This window comes from Triturus cristatus, chromosome 1_2 (assembly GCF_964204655.1).
Source record: "Triturus cristatus chromosome 1_2, aTriCri1.1, whole genome shotgun sequence".
In the NCBI taxonomy this organism is placed as follows: Eukaryota; Metazoa; Chordata; class Amphibia; order Caudata; family Salamandridae; genus Triturus; species Triturus cristatus.
Window position 1 is genome coordinate 950,441,020 of NC_140580.1, and position 17,310 is coordinate 950,458,329.

The 17,310-nt window shown below is 50.9% G+C and overlaps 1 protein-coding gene across 4 annotated transcripts in view; it reads left to right on the forward strand.

Annotated features, from left to right (window-relative positions):
• RGS3 (regulator of G protein signaling 3) overlaps positions 1-17,310 on the forward strand; it is an 834,919-nt gene that overhangs the window by 778,745 nt on the left and 38,864 nt on the right. For all 4 annotated transcript variants that reach the window (XM_085609985.1, XM_085609988.1, XM_085609990.1 and 1 more), the window contains one exon: positions 11,433-11,509. In XM_085609985.1, coding sequence (XP_085466111.1) covers positions 11,433-11,509 — 77 coding nt within the window. The remainder of the gene's footprint in view (positions 1-11,432; positions 11,510-17,310) is intronic.

Consider the following 17,310-nt stretch of genomic DNA (forward strand, 5'->3'; position numbering starts at 1 on the left):
TGTCTGTTTCTAGTGGACACAGTACTGCTGTAAAACAATACCCTTTTTCACAACTATATTTTCTTTTGCCCCTTATGGAAAAACGGACTACTGCATTTTTAGGTCTCGCTAGCGTATGCTGCGCACATGCGCAGTCTCACTAGCGACATTTAATGTTTTGGGGTTTTTTCAGTAAAGGACTTTTAGCCCCGCCCCTCCATTGGCCGGTGTCACCGTTTATGCTAAATGGCGGCCAGCCATTGGGAAAGAGCTGTTGGTGACGTTTTCGCTCCGCTTTTTCTGCCGTCCCACTTGGGCGGCCTCGCCTGCTTTCCTTCTGAAACAAAAGGTTTCTTATCTTTATGGGGCCAAACACATGGCCCCATAAAGATAAGAAACCTTTTAGCAGGCGAGGCCGTCCAAGTGGGAGGGCAGAAAAAGCCAAACGAAAAGGTCATGACGAGGGCTTGTTTAACTCTATCTTGAAGCCAGTCGCAGGTGATTACACTACCCCTCCCTCCCCCCCCCCCCCCCCCCCCCCCCGTCATGATGGGAGGCTGGCAATTTAGGTAAAATTAGGATTACACACGGGCGCGATTAAAACAGAGCAACAGATGTGAAACATTGGCCTCTATTTCTTGCACATCTGTCTCTTGCCGACAAATATGCTGCGGAAGGACTTGTTTTTAGAGTGACTGCCTCTGTTCGCCTTGCAACAATCCTTCTAGACTTCTATGCGCTCCATTAACATAAGGATTTCCGTTAATCTGTTTGAACATCTCTGAGCTGGCATTTGAGGGTACACGCAGCTGTAGACCTGTATGTAGAGGCTTTGGCATGTAGAGAGGATCCCCTGCCATGACAGGTTCACTGGCGGAAAGGAGTGCTGAGGAGAACACAAATGCAACGTGGAGATTACCTCACGGAGAGCAGCGGGGAATGGCGGTCGCATCCCCTTTGATAGAACTCACTCTATGTGCTGCCTGCATAGCATCACCCTGTCTAACATAAACTGCTACCGTAACTCTTTATTTTCAGACTTTTGCGTGCTTTCAAGTCTTTAAGCTTTGAAGTGTGGAGAGTGCGCGCGCTCGTGATCCTCATACGATGCAGTCCTAGTCCGGTTCTTCAATAATGATTGTGCGACGTATTCTCTCCTTGGCTGAGCCCAGCGCCGGGGTCTGCTGTGGTACTTTGGGGTCTGTTTCTTATTGTTTGTCTCTGCCCTCACTCTGTTGATCAAAGCATACTACTGGTGGGCTCGTTATCACTTTTAACAATGATGGTTTGCTAGTTACTCTTTTTTCAATATTTTTTCCACTGTTATCACTGTGCCTTTTTAGCACCACCAGGGCTTTAATGAACAAGCATTGGCATAGCCAATAGGTCTCGCCTTTGGGACCTTATAAGTATTTAGCCATGCAAGAGTTGATGTTGTTGCACCAAATATATTGTGCTGCATAAGTAAATGCTTATAAGGTCCCAAAAGCGAGACCTATTGGCTATGCCAGTGCTTGACTACCCACTGGGTTTGTGACTAGAAGTTGCAGGGTAATTTTCACTCCTTTGGCCTTTATGTTCCACTGCGCATTCGACTTTAGTTTGGGGTAGTATTATTCCATGCAGGTCAAATTTATAACTGAGATGCCATTTAGTTGCGCTTTCAGCGCCACACCACCGCCTCAACACACACCACCTCAGCACACGTGCACACCACCTCAGCACCAGAGCAGCACCACCTTAGCACCAGCGCAACACCACCACAAGCACAGCCTCACCTCCGCAGTAATTCAGTACTAACTCAGCAGCAGCACAGCACCAACTCCGCATTACTCCGTACCACCTGAGCACCAGTGCAGCACCACGTCCTCAGCATGACTCAGCACTACAGCATCAGTCAGCTTCACCTAAGTATCATTAAGCATCACCTCCACATCAGCACATTACCACCTCAGCACCACCTCGGCATCAGCACACCACCACCTCAGTCTGCCCTTGGTATCTGGAATCTGTTGATTCTCCCTAAAATCTGTCAGCTGCTTCTGTGGTTTCTCAGGTACTATTTCCCAGCTTCCACCATCCCATTGTTTGTCTACCCCCCCCCACCCCATAACAAAAAAATCAATAACAAACGAGCATTACCACAGGCAGGAAGGAGTTGCCAGCATGACCAAGAAAAAAACAAAACGAGAAGATATTTTCTATTTTATTTCTTTTTTAATAGGGTTGTTCAGTTGTACATATTGTCTTCTTGGTTATATATTTATAATGTAACAAATATTTATAACACTTTTTTATTATAACTTTTCAACATGCTACACAGCAGCCACAGTGGTCTACAAAATAGCTTAACGACCTTGGCAAAGGCAATTACTCTGGCTAAACACTTATAAGGTCCCAAAGGCGAGACCTTATGGCTATGCCAATGCTTGTTAGTACATGTTTTGTTGTCTAGCATCCGTTTGTTATCACTGTGTTGTAGTTTTCTACGTGATCATAGTTGCATCGTATTTTGTTACCAGTGTTATAATGATTAGGGGTGTGCGAAATTCACAAAATGAGCTTTTACGTAATAACACAAAATTACACAAATATTCCACGAAATTATGGAAAACTGGCGTTTTGCAGTATATTTTTGTGTGAAATGCAACGTCCATTTAAGAACTCATTTTGCTTAAAACATTTTTTTTTTTTTAAATAGTGCCACAAACAACTGCTCAGGTTCTAGCCGTTCACAATTTTATGTAACTGCATTACACAAATTTTGCAAGATTACGCTGCTGTAACAGATATTTGGGCCTAGTAATGACATTGCGTTTCCTTGCTCTGTATAATTCCACTGGTTTGGTTCTAAAAGTATAATGCTTCTAACTTAAACTGACTACCTAATCTGTCCTGTAGTCCCTGTGTTTCTTAATAGTTTGCATCGCGCTGAAAGTGCTTTCTGCACCCCAGAAAAGAAGAGGTGAAGGTGCACTGTACTAATACAGAATGGAATCAGCCTGCATTGGGTCAGGCTGGGTTACCTCACATCAGAGCCGACCTATCCTACTACTAGGGTAACATGATCACCCGGTACCCAGTTTTGTAACTCCTCCATCTTTTAACTTGTTCTTATTGTGAGGGCTCTCAGAGGTTCAGTCTAACCTTCTAGTCATAGGTAGATGGAACTCCAAAGTACCTGTGTGCTATTGCCCACTTAGTCACATCATGTCAGTGTTAAAAGGCTGCCTAGATAACTTCGTATTGGTGACGGAAGATCTAGAAATTCCTTAACATTAATACAAGAATTGCTCAACATTCACTTCACGTTGGTGTTGAAGGGGTCTGTAAAATAAGTTCACCTAGAGAGTAGGGGACCAATAAATGCATAGTGTCAGTAATTGTGGGAGATCGTTTAGATCCATGCCTGAAAACTTGGAGGTCATATCTGTGGTAGAGATTTTTGGAGATGGCTTTATATCCGATTACGAGGACATCAGTGATGGAAGTGGTCTGGGCTTGATGCTGGTGTCAGAAGCCCTAGGACCCCACATTTTCTACTTCAGATGAACAATATTTATTCGCAAAGCAGATGGGTTTGAATGGAATTGATATGTATGATTCTATGTTTGAGGTTACTGTCCTAGTCCTGTGGCATCTGCCATTACAACCTTCAGCTATCCCTATTCCTGACCACTATTCCCTCTTTTATCTCCTAGCGACTTTAAACCAAATTCACCAGGATCAAGTTGTTTATCTAGACTGTCATTAGACGTGAACTACCTGCAATTTCTTTAAAACTATTGAAAATATTTACACCAATTCACAAAAAAAAATGAATCTAAAAAAGCATTACTATAATAACCCCTAGCACTGAAAGGAACTACGTTGTGTGTGAAAGAGCAGAATGTAATCTCAAGTTAGTTAGGATGTGGCTTGACTCATTGCGTCATTCTGTATGGTGTACTGGACAAAAGACAAATGTAAATAACATCAAAACCGACAACTAGAAGAGGAGTGACTAAAAGCTCCTCTCGTGGCTTAAAGTTTTGCACCGTCCCTCCAGCCAAGTAACCTTTGGCTCATTCTTTTTGCCAGTGGTAAACAAAACCAATGCCTTTTTGCCACATTATCTTGCCGCAGCTGTCCATCGGGGACAGGTCATCATCTTCTCTTTGGGATTGTGAAATGCTGCTTTTGCACTGATAAATTGTATGTTTCTGTGTATTGTACTGATGCGGTTGTCCCAGTAGAAGGCAAATGTACACAAGTAAATCGTGTGAAAAAACATATCTTTTCTACGGAATGAGGTGGAATTCGATGCTGTGTAGCCAGGCCACCCTTTTATTTTGGAGATGCAGGATTCTGTTGGACACAAGGGCTATAGATACTGCCATCTACCATGTTACACTAACTCAGTTGATGTCACTTCACATTAAACTTGTGGAGTCACCTTTTTGTCACTAATCTTTTCCTCACTTCTTGGATTTCCCGTTCACCTGGGCTCCGATTGGCTTTCTTGCAGACCAATCAGACCACATTCTCCTATTTTTGTAAGCCGCATTGAAGCTTGAATGGAGCGGTCTCCCCGCTCTGGCCTCCTAGGGAAAGTCTCGGCTGGCTTCTGGACATTCTATGGTACCCAGAATGATGCTGCGTGCTTCTTTGCATCGTCTCTAGCAGATGAAACTCGAGCACATTAACTTAAGAACACCGACACCCACTGGCTTCCTGAGGATAGGTTTGTGAACAGTTGTGTATTTCTGCTGCACACAGTTAAAGATGTGTAGTTATCCTGGGTTCACACAGGGTAGGGCGGGGTTTTCCCATGAAATGTTGTGAAAAACAACACTTGGCAAGGAGGGTAAACACAGACTCCCCTCCCCCCTCCGGGCTCCACTCCCAAGACTGTTTCTCACGATCTGGATGGAATCCCTGTCCCTTTCAGCGCTGAACACCCGAGTACTATTCCTTTTTTTAATGAAACCTTTATCTGCTGTCATTCAAGAAATAGTTACCAGAAGATCTTTTATTGTAAATGCTTTTTGACAATAACATGTGGCGGGAGCTACATTTTATTTTGCTGATTGGCCTACCACCTTTAATGATAACACACCGTGGCCGTGGGACTGTGAGGGAATGGAATGGTCAAATTGTCACAAAGGAGAAACAAAGTTTCAGTTTTGGATATTGTGCTTTTTGATTGTGTTCATTGCCCAACCGTGCATGAATTCCTATGTAGGGCCGGAATTCCTTTGCTTTTCAGGTGCGTCTCCTGTCTTTGCCGCCAGAGGTCTGGGGACAATTAATTGCTAATTATTTGCCAATAGACTGTTCTTTAATATTGGGAATGGGCAAATTCTCTGCCGCTGGATACAGTGCGTACATTACCCAACCAGCAAAATCACTGATCGGGGCACTGTGTGGTGTTCAGGAACCGTGCTGCTCCTCTGCAGGTCTGAACTCCCAGGAACTGTGCTGCTCCCCTGCAGGTCCGAGCTCCCAGGAACCGCGCTGCTCCCCTGCAGGTCCGAGCTCCCAGTTACCGTGCTGCTCCCTTGCAGGTCCGAGCACCCAGTAATGCCCCGGTTACTTACCGGTAATCTTCATTACTCTGAGTATAGTCTTCCTCGCCACATGACTAACAAAGTGAGCTTCAGCTCCACACCAGAACCCCCCAAAGCAAAAAGTCAGCCTCCCATCCCCTCCCAACATTGCCGACCCATTACCACCTGACCTCTATAAGAGGCGGGCCGGCCCAACCCATCAGCCTGAAACTACCAAGCACAACATGAAGCCGAGAGCCAGACAGGGAGGGAGGGATGGGAACTCATGTGGCAAGGAAGACTATACTCTGAGTAATGAAGATTACTGGTAAGTAACCGGCGCATTACCTCCTCGTTAGTCTTCCTCGCCACATGACTAACAAAGTGAGCACATACCAAAGCCAAACGGCTACATGGAAACTCACAAGAAACCAACGGACCAGAATGGGACACCCACGGAAGAGGGCAAACCCAACAGACCCGACAAGAGGCGAACCACCCAAGAGAGAGGCAACCACGAGCAGGAAGAACCAGCCGGGACAAAAAGACACCAGAGGTCCGAAAACTCGGACCCCGAGACCGTCGCCAGAAAATCCGCCCAACCAAGACCGAAGGAGGACCGAAAAGGCAAGGCACGGCACCGGACCGCACGGAGCTAATGGCAACAGCAAACAAGCTCCAGAACAGAAGGCAGCCAGCCGGGCCAAACACACCAAGACCACCCATCGGACAGCCAAAAGCGAGAGGGGAGCAAAAACCCCAAAAGAGTAACCGAAGAAACAGAGGCCTACCCCACCACAGCGACCCAAGCAGCAAGAGACAGACCGACCGAAGCCCGTCCACACCGCACGGTGGACCACCAACAACAATAGAGTCGAACTACCCCCAAACCAATGACCGGAGGGAAGAAGAAAAACAAAACCCACCAGGCCCGGCGGCAACCGAGGGCCGAAGCAGAGGAACCAACCCAGAATGGCAGGAGCCGCAAGAAAGGATGGAGGTGCAGAAAGGAAAATCAGCACCCCACTCGCAAAAACAAAGGGCACCCAAACCTCACCAGCAAGGAAAGACAGGCGGGACACTGACCACAGGAGCCCAGAGGGTCCCCGGGAGGGGAGCGCGTCAGCAACGACTGAGCCCAGGCAGGTGCGAGGCAAAACAGACCGCAGGAAACCAACCAAGTGACCCGCCCGCCAAGAGCAAACAGCAAAAAGCAGAAAGCCGCCGGGGCGAGCAACCAGGACCGACCCAGCAGAATAACGGAGAACCGACGGGAACCGGAGTGACCCCAGAGGCAAGGCCACAGGCAGCAACACACCAAAGGTGTTTAAACACGTGCCTATGCAAAGCGCACGTTCACACTGCGGTATCCTGGCGCTGAATAATGTCATTGCAACCCAACACAACGGTACTCATGTAATCCACCACAGAGGGATGAAAAGGCTGAGTGGACCCACCGGGACTTGAACCTGTGACCAAGAGGATGAACACAGGCCCCTGAAGAAGATGCAGCAGTCCACTGAGCCACCAGAACCGGTGCCGAGAAAGACAGAAGAGCCGGGTGGAATGAGCCTGTGAAAGGGCAACACCCCCAGGGAGCAATCCCGAGCGGGCAGGCCCTAGGACCCCAAACCGCACAGGGAATGCCGGGACCCGACCGGGGAAGAGAACCAGGAGATGCAGCACCCCCTTGACCTGAGGGCGCCAGCGCCCACAGAGGCACAACACGGAACCCCGAGCAAAAAGAACACAGGGCAACCAACCTCAGAGCAGAAACCATGCGAGAAGCACCCAGGCGAGCCCCCGCCACCCTGCCAAAAAAGCAAAGGGGCAAACCCCCTGGAGAACGAGGCAGCGACCAAATCGCCCAGGAGAGCAACAAGAAGCCCCCCGCGGGGCAGGGGCAAACCTCAAATAAGCCAAGAACCGGTCAACAGAAGGCAGATGAGACAACCGCCAAAAAGCGCACCAACCGACCCAGCACGGACGGGGAACCCATGCACGTCCCACAGGTTGGAAAAGCCGCCAAAAGCCGGGAAGGGGAGACCAGAATACAAAGAACACCGGACGGACCGGTAGACAGGGCGGAAAGGGAGCCACCAGGGCAAGAGAAGGGACACCCATGGGAACAGGCAAGGTCGGGAAACCCCACAAAGCACCGGGACCAACCCGACGAGGAGGACCCCCAACGGACACATCTGCCCAACCACAAAGCCACAGCACGTGGGACCGGCGCAGGGAGCCCAACAACCGACAATTGGAGCGACCCATCTGGGGCAACAGAGCCCCAACCCCCAGGAAGTGATGAGAAAAACGACCAGGCGGAGGGCGCAAGGGGCACCCGCTGAGCAGTGGAGCAGCAGGAGGAGGAGGGGACGCCACAGCCACGGCCCAAGGCAAGAAAAACCAGACCCCAGGAACAGGAGCAGAAGCCAAAGGCCACCCGGAGACCACAGAAGCAGCCCGAAGGAAGAACAGGAGCAAACAGGACCGCCCCAATCCGACAAGCAGCCGCCCATAACCCCCGGACCCACGAAGGCCACATCAACCAGGACCGACCAGGACAGACCCCGCACAACTGCGGAGAGCAGGTGGGGACAGGAGAATACAGGACGGAAGAGCCGCATGACCAAAACCCGGAAGTAAAGCCTGGGAAGGAAGGGGAAACACCCACTCCACCGGGCCAAAGGGCCAAGAAAGCCCGAAATACCAGCACATAAAAGGCAAAACATCCCACCCAACAAGAGGAGCGGAGCACCACCCCATGGAAGAAATGAGAAACAAACAAGGAACGCAAAACGAATGAGTGCAACAGTCAAGCGCAGGGGCCATGCCACCAGTCACCGAAGCGTTCCAATGTAGAATATGTGCCACCGAAGTGAGCACCAGTCCGGAAGGACCAAACACCATGATGCACGTAATAGGGCATACAATCAGGGAATCTGATGGGCACGGACACCCAGAAGGGCATCCTGGCACTGAAGAACAGATGTCCACTGCCACCCAATGGACCCCAAGTAACAGCCCCAGAAGAAAGAAACTTAGCGGCGCTAAGGGAAGAACCCACAACCAATATGTTTAACAAAACATTGCCCAACCTTACTGAAGGAAATACCATCGCCCACACAGTAGACTGAGCAAACTTTGACATTGAAAGACCAGGGATCGAACACCCAATCCACAGAGTAAGAGTCAAAGTCCCCAACCATCATGCCAGAGGGACTCTATTCGTCGGGCATGAACATAGTCCAGAGAACACCAAGCCACCAGACCCAGGCAAACCACCAAACAAACACAAGAGAAAAATGACCCACCGCACGGGGAGAAGAAATGCAGCGTGCAGAGTCACAGGATGTCGAGCGTTGGTGCTGAGACAGGAACCCAGGCACCCAGCGTCAAGGTCGACCGGCCCAGCCCAAAGCAGGCCTCATCCGGAAAAAACACGTCACAACGAACGAAAAAGCCGGGAAGGCAACAGAGACCCAGTGCAGCAACAAGAGGCAGCGAAGCAAAAGAACACAGAAATACGCGAGCATAGAACACTCACCCAGAGGCGGTGCATCTGCCGTCCAACACAGGGCCACTAAGATTCCAAAACAACAGAATCGTGGAGCGTCTGCACACCACTACAGCAGCCGCAAACGAGGCAGTCCAGCATGCAACGTGGGGAGAATGAAGAGACGGGAACAACACCGGCCCGTAGACGGAACCCACAGACCGGAACCCGGGCAAAAACCCAAAGAAGCCGCTGCCGGAACCGCCGCACCTGAGAAACACAGCCCTTAGCGAAGCTGGGGGAGCCAGGCCCCGCCCCACGGAGGCCGTCCATCACCTAACGCAGCAACAAGCGAGGCAGGGGCAAGCCAAGACCGAGAAGACCCGAGTACAGGGTAAAAGCAGGCAATATCAATCGCTGAAGCAAATGGTCGTTTGAGCACGTAGAGCGAACCCATGATTCACACCATCGACATGCCCCAGCAGAACTTGCTGAGCTACGTTGGATTTCAAATAGCCGCTGAAACTGACCGGCAACACCAGTGCATCAGCGCAGGAACGTGCACCCGACCCTGCCCCGGGAGGATAAGACCGACACAGGAGCCATGCTGCAATGTGCGGGGAACCCAGAGCAGCACAACTGCAGCCTGCCGCAGCGCCTCAAGGGCAGGCGGCGGCAAAAAAAACCAACCTTTCGGGGGAAACAGCCGCGCAGCACTGCCGTCACCCGCCGCAACGCCTCGAGGGGCAGGCAGGCGGCGTGAAGGAAATACCAGCGCCTGCACTGTAGACTGGGAAAGACCCTAACCATAAGGCCAGAGTGACACCATAGGCAGAAACGCAGTTTTGAGAATCGAACTCTGGACCTTCTGATTACCAAACTGACGCTCTGCCCACTGTACTAAGGATAGTTATACAAACAATGGGGTATCCCAGTATCCCTCAGAACCTGGGCAGTATAATGTACTAAGGGGCTGCACCGGCTGAGAAACAAACACAGCCGCAGCCAGCCGCAGAGCCACGAAAGGCAGGCGGGCGGCGTACAAACCGGGCACAGAGTAAAGGGAAAAAAGAGATCTAACTGAACAAAATCAATTGTAACCTTGAGAGTAAGTTTCAGACCTTAACCTTTAGGCCACAGTGACTCTAACAAAAGGACTGGCCTCCGGTCACCATCCCAACCTGTACCAGCTGCCTCCAACACCAGGGGGCTGTTTATATGCCGACGGAGACTATTTCTGTGAGCCCTGCCATCTCTCACGTTGCCCCCCCTCAACGACTGTGCTCCCTGAATGCCTGGTACATGAAGCACCTCACTTGCCAGCTCTCACGTTGCCCCCCATAACGAATGTGCTCCCTGAATGACTGATACTCGAAGCTTCTCACTCGTAATCTCTAATTCCCCCCCCCCCCCCCCGTATGGAAGGCGCTCCCTGAATATCTTGGGCACACCATGGCCTTCATAGTATTCTACAGAGGACCGGACACTTCGTGCCTGACTTTAATATCCTGACTTTAATATGGCGGCCGCCTCTGCCTTCGCTCCCTCTGCAGCCTTGGCAGCCCCAGCTCCCTCTCTGGATTACTCCCCTCCCCCGGCTCCTTTTTACCTATGCTCCTAGTGGGGACATGTCCCTCCGCTACCTGACTATGCATCTGTAGCCCCTGTTTCTACTCTAAACTGCTTTTCCTGAACACTGAGACCTGAGCAACATGGCTGATGCCCGGTGGAGCTACTTGATAGCTATAGAGGAGATGGGCTGTGGACTACCCTTTCGGACGTCACCTCCCCAGCCGGATATTGGGCAGACCTTACTTTGTCTCTCTGTCGTACTCTCCCTACTATCCCTTTACTCCACTCACTTTCTCCTTTACACTCCATTTATTCCTCCTCTTTGCTCTCTAACTTTTTTCTCATTGAGACCTAGCCGCTTGACTGATGCACGGTGGAGCCAACTGTTAGCTATAGAGGAGATGGGCTGTGGACTTTCCCCTCGGCCGTCACCTACCCAGCTGGACTTTGGGCAGACTGTCCTTCGTCTCTCCATCCATTCTATCTCCATCCTTTTTCCCTCCTATACCTTTTCCCCACGCCCTTACCCTTCTAAGCTCCATTTACTTTGTCTTCAGACGCTCTTGAAATGTTTTCTTGGGACTTATGTAACTTGTAACTGATGTAATTTTGTGGATCCTTATGTAAAGTGCTCGGATACCTCCGGGTCTAGCCAGTGCTATAAAAAACTCAATAATAAATAAATAAAAAATCGAAGTATTCCTAAGACCATGAATGTGCCTCCCAGAGGCTTGTATCTGGCACCAGAGCATGACTTGAGTGGAGATGGTGGTCCTGATGTGCTCCTGGGTCAAGTTCAGCTGTGTGTGGCTTGGAAACGCTTCCACGTTCCAACTCACCTCTTGCTCTTTCCACAGCCTCCTGGCTCTGCGGATCCAGACTTCGGCTCTGAAGAGGGGGACGACGACGCAAAGAAGAAAAAGCGGAAAAACCTGTAAGTTGACACCTGTGATTACCTTGCATTTTGTTTGTTTAGACTGTCTGAACAGTAACTGGTTCAGTATCTCCCTGTAAGCACCAAACCACAGAAAGCTGCGAGCTTCAGCCTTGCACAACTGTGCACCTTTACAACATGGCGAGGACGGCCTGGTCCAGCTACACTTAATTTATCTGTCCAGCCATGTGTACATGATAATGTACAAAAGGTGTTTCAGTACCATCCTGAAAACACGTTTGGGCTTTTTATTAAGTATTGTTCCACTTTCCGTTCATTATTAGTCGATTTAATTTAATTGACCAACTTTACTCCTTAAAGATATGTATGAATGGGGAAATCAAATTTCAGGTCTTAAAAACTTAACTTGTCTTATCTAAAAAGGGTCTAATTCAGCAATTGAAATTGCAACCCACTGTTCACATTTCTGTATGTCCTGTACCAGAATTTACATTTCGCTCTATCACTTGTGAATTGAGGATATCTTAGGTCTGGCAACATACTAATTTTGGCCTCTCTCCACTATTGATTCTGCTCCAAGACAGAAGGGATCCCAACTTATCGTTCCATTGCTCTACTCAGCCCCACTCCCGCTCTCGCTCCTCTGTGGGCCGATTCAGGTGTTTGTGCAGACCCGCTTTTTTTTTTTCCTGCCATTGTGATTGAGGAACTTGGTCACTTATCAGCTTTTCTCTCAAAATGTCCTTAAGAATACATTTCTGTATATGAGTATGTGGTTTTTCGAAAACCTCTTGCTGGAACTATGTTTTCTCTGCTATGCCTTGTTCTAATTTCAGGTTTGGTTTATTTTTTATTAATTTTTGCCTGAAAGATTCCGTTCAGAGTGTCTGCTTTCAGGGGTGTTTTCTAGGTTTTAGAAGCAGAAACCTACATGACACCATTAAGGGCATTTTTCTCATGGTGCCCATGAACCATTGTTACAAAGAAGGCTACCTAGAAACGGGTTGCAGCATGTGACTGCTGCCTAAATCGATTCGACCGTCCACCTTGCTGGCATAGTCTGATTAGGATTATAAAAAGGGAGGTTTTGGGGCTGCTGCCCGCGTTCCACATCAGGCCTGTCCTTCATTGGATAATCCTTTATCGAGCTCCTCCTTGAAAGTGACTGCTTCTGGCCTTCACTTCCATAACAGTGACTGAACTGATTCTGGTGGATTTTTCACTCTACTCCTCAGTCATCTCTCCCTATCTGCAAACGTCCTTCTGTGGGCTATTGCCTGAAGTAAAGAAGTGCACTTCGCTCAGGGTATAATGCCAGGCATCATGTTCGGTTGGATGCTTCAATGGCAACATAGCAAGGTTGTCTGGAGGTGAAAGAATCTGCTAGATACCAACTCAGGTGTGGATAGGCACTTCAGAAGTTTCCAGACCAGTTTGTTCTACTTCTTGATGATGGCATGACTGCCTATCGCCTTTAAGACTTTTTCAGTGTCTGTCTACTCTTACAATTTATGGTCCCTTCGCCTCTGTCCTCTTTGGACCTTGCAGTCCAAAGGTTTTTTTCTTTCAGCCCTGGTCCTCTTAGGACAAGGCCTGCACTTCTCGAAGCTGTAAGCTATGCTTTGGGCTCGCACTTTTGAGAGTTCCGTACAAAAACGTAACTTGTACTTTAGCCGCTGTGACAGAAGTAAGTCCTTCCTTCAGATAGAGACATCTACTTTTATTCTTCTGCGTGAGACCTGTGTACTCTTTTGGACTGCCGCAGGAAAGCCAAGTTCTTTAGAGATTCTGTAACATGCTCCGCTGCTAAAAGGAGCCTTAAATATACAGTTGTGCTAGAGCAATGCAGTCCGATTGGTAGTTAAGCCTTTCTCCGGATGAGGAGAATTGGTTAGAGCTGAGAGTGGCAAAGGAAGGAGCAGTCACTTCTCAGGACAGTCATCACATGGGGCCTTCCATCTTGATGATTTGAGAGATGTGTCCTTCTCAGCCATGATAGCATGAGGATCTTGTAGCACCATGCAAAGACAGCTCTGAGAGATGCAGAGTGCCACTGCCCATGGTGCTCTCTCTGCGAACGCATTTTTGACTTGGAGTGCGTGTATTACTTTGAGATTTCCAGAAATCTCATTTGAATTTCCAGTTTGCAAGCTAATGTAACTAATACTTGCCAGACATCAAGTGGCAGAAGGAGACTGAGAATGATTTTGCCCCACTGCCTGTCCCTAGAAGAGCACTGCTTCACAAAGGTCCACTTGTAGGAAGCACTTTTGTTAGAACCCATCCTACAGCGACCCTTGACCCTGCGTTCAGGCAGGTCGCTCCCCATGCCGCACAGCTAGCACCACCTGTTCGTGCCAGTGTCCTTCCTGCCACTGCTGCTGCCATGAGTTCGAGTTCGAGACTCCTGTGCCCGCTCTCACTTCTTTTTTCATTTTTGTGTTTATTTTTCACTACTTTCACTGCTTTTGGCCCGCTCCTCTGGGCTAATGTCTGCCTTCCTGCCTTCCTCTGTTTCTGTTGTCCTGCCCCCGTAGAGCCCTGGTTCCTTTCCCCCGTTGCCCGCTGAGTGTTTTCCCGCCGCTGCGTCCCCGCCCCCCTCACTTGCCCATTCGCCCTCCCAGCTGCTCCCACCTCCCCTTCTTAATGGCGGCCGCTATGCGGCCGCACCGTTGGCATGCCTAAGGCAAGCCCGTCTGCGCCCGCCTGTGCCCAGCACCAGACCCCCTTTGCGCAGTGAGCGCCACGACACCAGACACCGCTTCGACGCCAACCTCCTCCACGCAGTCAACGCCAGCCGATCAACCTCCAGCTTCCAGGCCACCCCGAAGCGCACCCACGGACCCTTCACCTGCCGAAACTGCAGCTTCAACAGCCAGTGAACACCAGCACGTCCTGCCCCTCCCACCAGGGCTGGCCACAACCATCTTAGATGCATACTGCTCAACACCCGCTCTGTCAACAGGCACGCCGTCGAACTCTGGGACCTGCTCGACTCATCCTCCCCAGACGTCGCTTTCCTGACGGAGATCTGGATGAATACCTCATCGGCACCCGATGTTGCCATAGCCATCCCGGATGGCTACAAGATCACCCGCAGGGACCACACAAACAGACCGGGAGGAGGAATCTCCATCGTCCACAGAAATACCCTCAGAATCTCAACCAACACTGAAGACACCCTCAGCACCGCCGAACACCTGCACTTCCAGATCCACATCGATCCCAACACCACCCTTAGAGGAACCCTCGTCTACAGAACCCCCGGACCCCAGCCACAGTTCAGCGAATCCATCACAGACATCGTCAGCTCGCACGCCTTGGCCTCCACAGACTACATCCTCCTCGGAGACCTGAACTTCCACCTCGAGAACGCCAACGACAGCAACTCAACCACCCTAATCGACAACCTCGCCAACCTCTGTCTCAAACAGCTCGTCATGACACCCACCCACTCGCCCGAACACACGTTCGACCCCATCTTCTCCGCCAGCAGCCACGTCACCTTCAGCCACACCACCCAACTCGACTGGACCGACCACCGCTGCATCCACTTCTCCTTCAAGAAAAACACCGCACACAACCACCCGCAACGAATACCTCACCGTAGCTGGAAAAAGGTCACAGAAGACCAGCTAATCACCACCCTCGCCCGAGACCCACCAACCGACCACACCGACACAGCCGCCCGCAACCTCAGGCAATGGATCAACAACTGCGCCAACACTCTTGCCCCGATCAAGAAACCCTCAAACAGACGCACCGACTGAAGGGCCATCTGGTTCACCGCCGACTTCCAGACTTCCAAGCTGACCTGCCGAAGACTCGAAGAAATGGCGCCTCGAGCAAATACCGGACAACCTCGCAGCCCTCAAGAACGCCAGCCGCAGGCACCACCAACTCATTCGAACCGCCAAAAGGACCTCCTTCAAGGAACGCATCAACAACAACGCGCACAACAGCAAAGAGCTCTTCAACATCGTGAAGGAACTCGCCAACCCCAGCACCAGCTCCAACGACATCCCGCTGTCACAAGACCTCTGCGACTATCTAGCCACCCTCTTCCACCGCAAGATCATAGACCTCCACGACAGCTTCAACACTCAGCCCCCCCCCCCCCCAACAGCCGCCGACACCTCAGACCCACCGTCCCCCAGTCACACCGGCCTCCTGACCTCCTGGAACCACGTCAACGACACCCTCAAAACCATGAACACCATCCACTCCGGCTCACCGTCAGACCCCTGCCCCCACCACATCTTCAACAAACCGAGCTCCATCATCGCACCCCAACTCCGAAAGATCCTCAACCGCTCATTCGAGACCTCCAAATTCCCGGAAAGCTGGAAACACGCAGAGATCAACACCCTACTCAAGAAACCCCAGGCAGACCCAAACGACCTCAAGAACTTCCAGCCCATCTCCCTGCTACTGAAAGTCATCGAGAAGATCGTCAACAGACAACTGACCCGCTTCCTCGAAGAGAACAACACCTTGGACTCATCCCAGTCGGGATTCCGCAGCAACCACAGCACCGAAACCGCCCTCATCGCCACCACTGACGACATCAGGACCCTGCTGGACAACTGTGAAACCGCGGCCCTCATCCTCTTAGACCGCTCTGCTGCCTTCGACTCGTCTGCCACCACACCCTACGCACACGCCTCCTCAATGCAGGGATCCGCGACAAAGCCCTGGACTGGATCACCTCCTTCCTCACCGACAGAACCCAGATAGTCCGCCTCCCACCATTCCGATCCGAAGCAACCACGATCACCTGCGGTGTACCCCAGGGATCATCCCTCAGCCCGACCCTCTTCAACGTCTACATGACACCACTCGCCAACATCGTCCGATCACACAACCTCAACATCATCTCATACGCCGATGACACCCAGTTGATCCTCTCCCTCACCAAAGACCCCGCCGCTGCTAAAACCAACTTTCACGAAGGAATGAAGGCAGTCGCCAAATGGATGAAGAACAGTCGCCTGAAACTGAACTCTGACAAGACGGAGGTCCTTATCCTCGGCTCCACCCCCTTCGCCTGGGACGACTCCTGGTGGTGGGCCTCGCTGGGAGTTGCGCCAACACCCACCGACCACGCTCGCAACCTGGGGTTCATCCTGGACTCATCACTGTCAATGACCCAGCAAGTCCACGCAGTCTCCTCCTCCTGCTTCAACACCTCCCTATGCTTCGCAAGATGTACAGATGGATCCCCACCGGAACCAGAAGGACGGTCACCCAGGCCCTCGTCACCAGCAGGCTGGACTACGGCAACGACCTCTACGCAGGAACCACGGCCAAACTCCAGAAGATACTCCAACGAGTACAGAACGCCTCCACACGCTTCATCCTCAACATCCCCCGCCACAGCCACATCACTGCCCACCTGAGGGACCTGCACTGGCTCCCCGTCAACAAGAGGATCACCTTCAAGCTCCTCACCCATGCTCACAAAGCACTCCACGACGCCGGACCAGAATACCTCAACAAACTATTCACCTTCTACACTCCCAAACGTCAACTTCGCTCCGCTGACCTCGCCTCCATTCCACGCATCCACTGAACGACCACCGGCGGCAGATCCTTCTTCCACCTCGCCGCCAAGACATGGAACACCCTCCCCATCCACCTGCGACAGACCCAGGACCTGCTGACTTTCAGGAGACTTCTCAAGACCTGGTTGTTCGAGCAGTAGCAGCCTGTAAGGGGATCTCTTTCCGCTCTTAAATGTGCAGATGGGTTGCCACCTGCACAGTGAAACACAGAGCGGCTGCTTCAAAGTTGCTCTGTTTTTCACTTGAATGTGCTGACCCCAGTGCAGCACAAGTTTG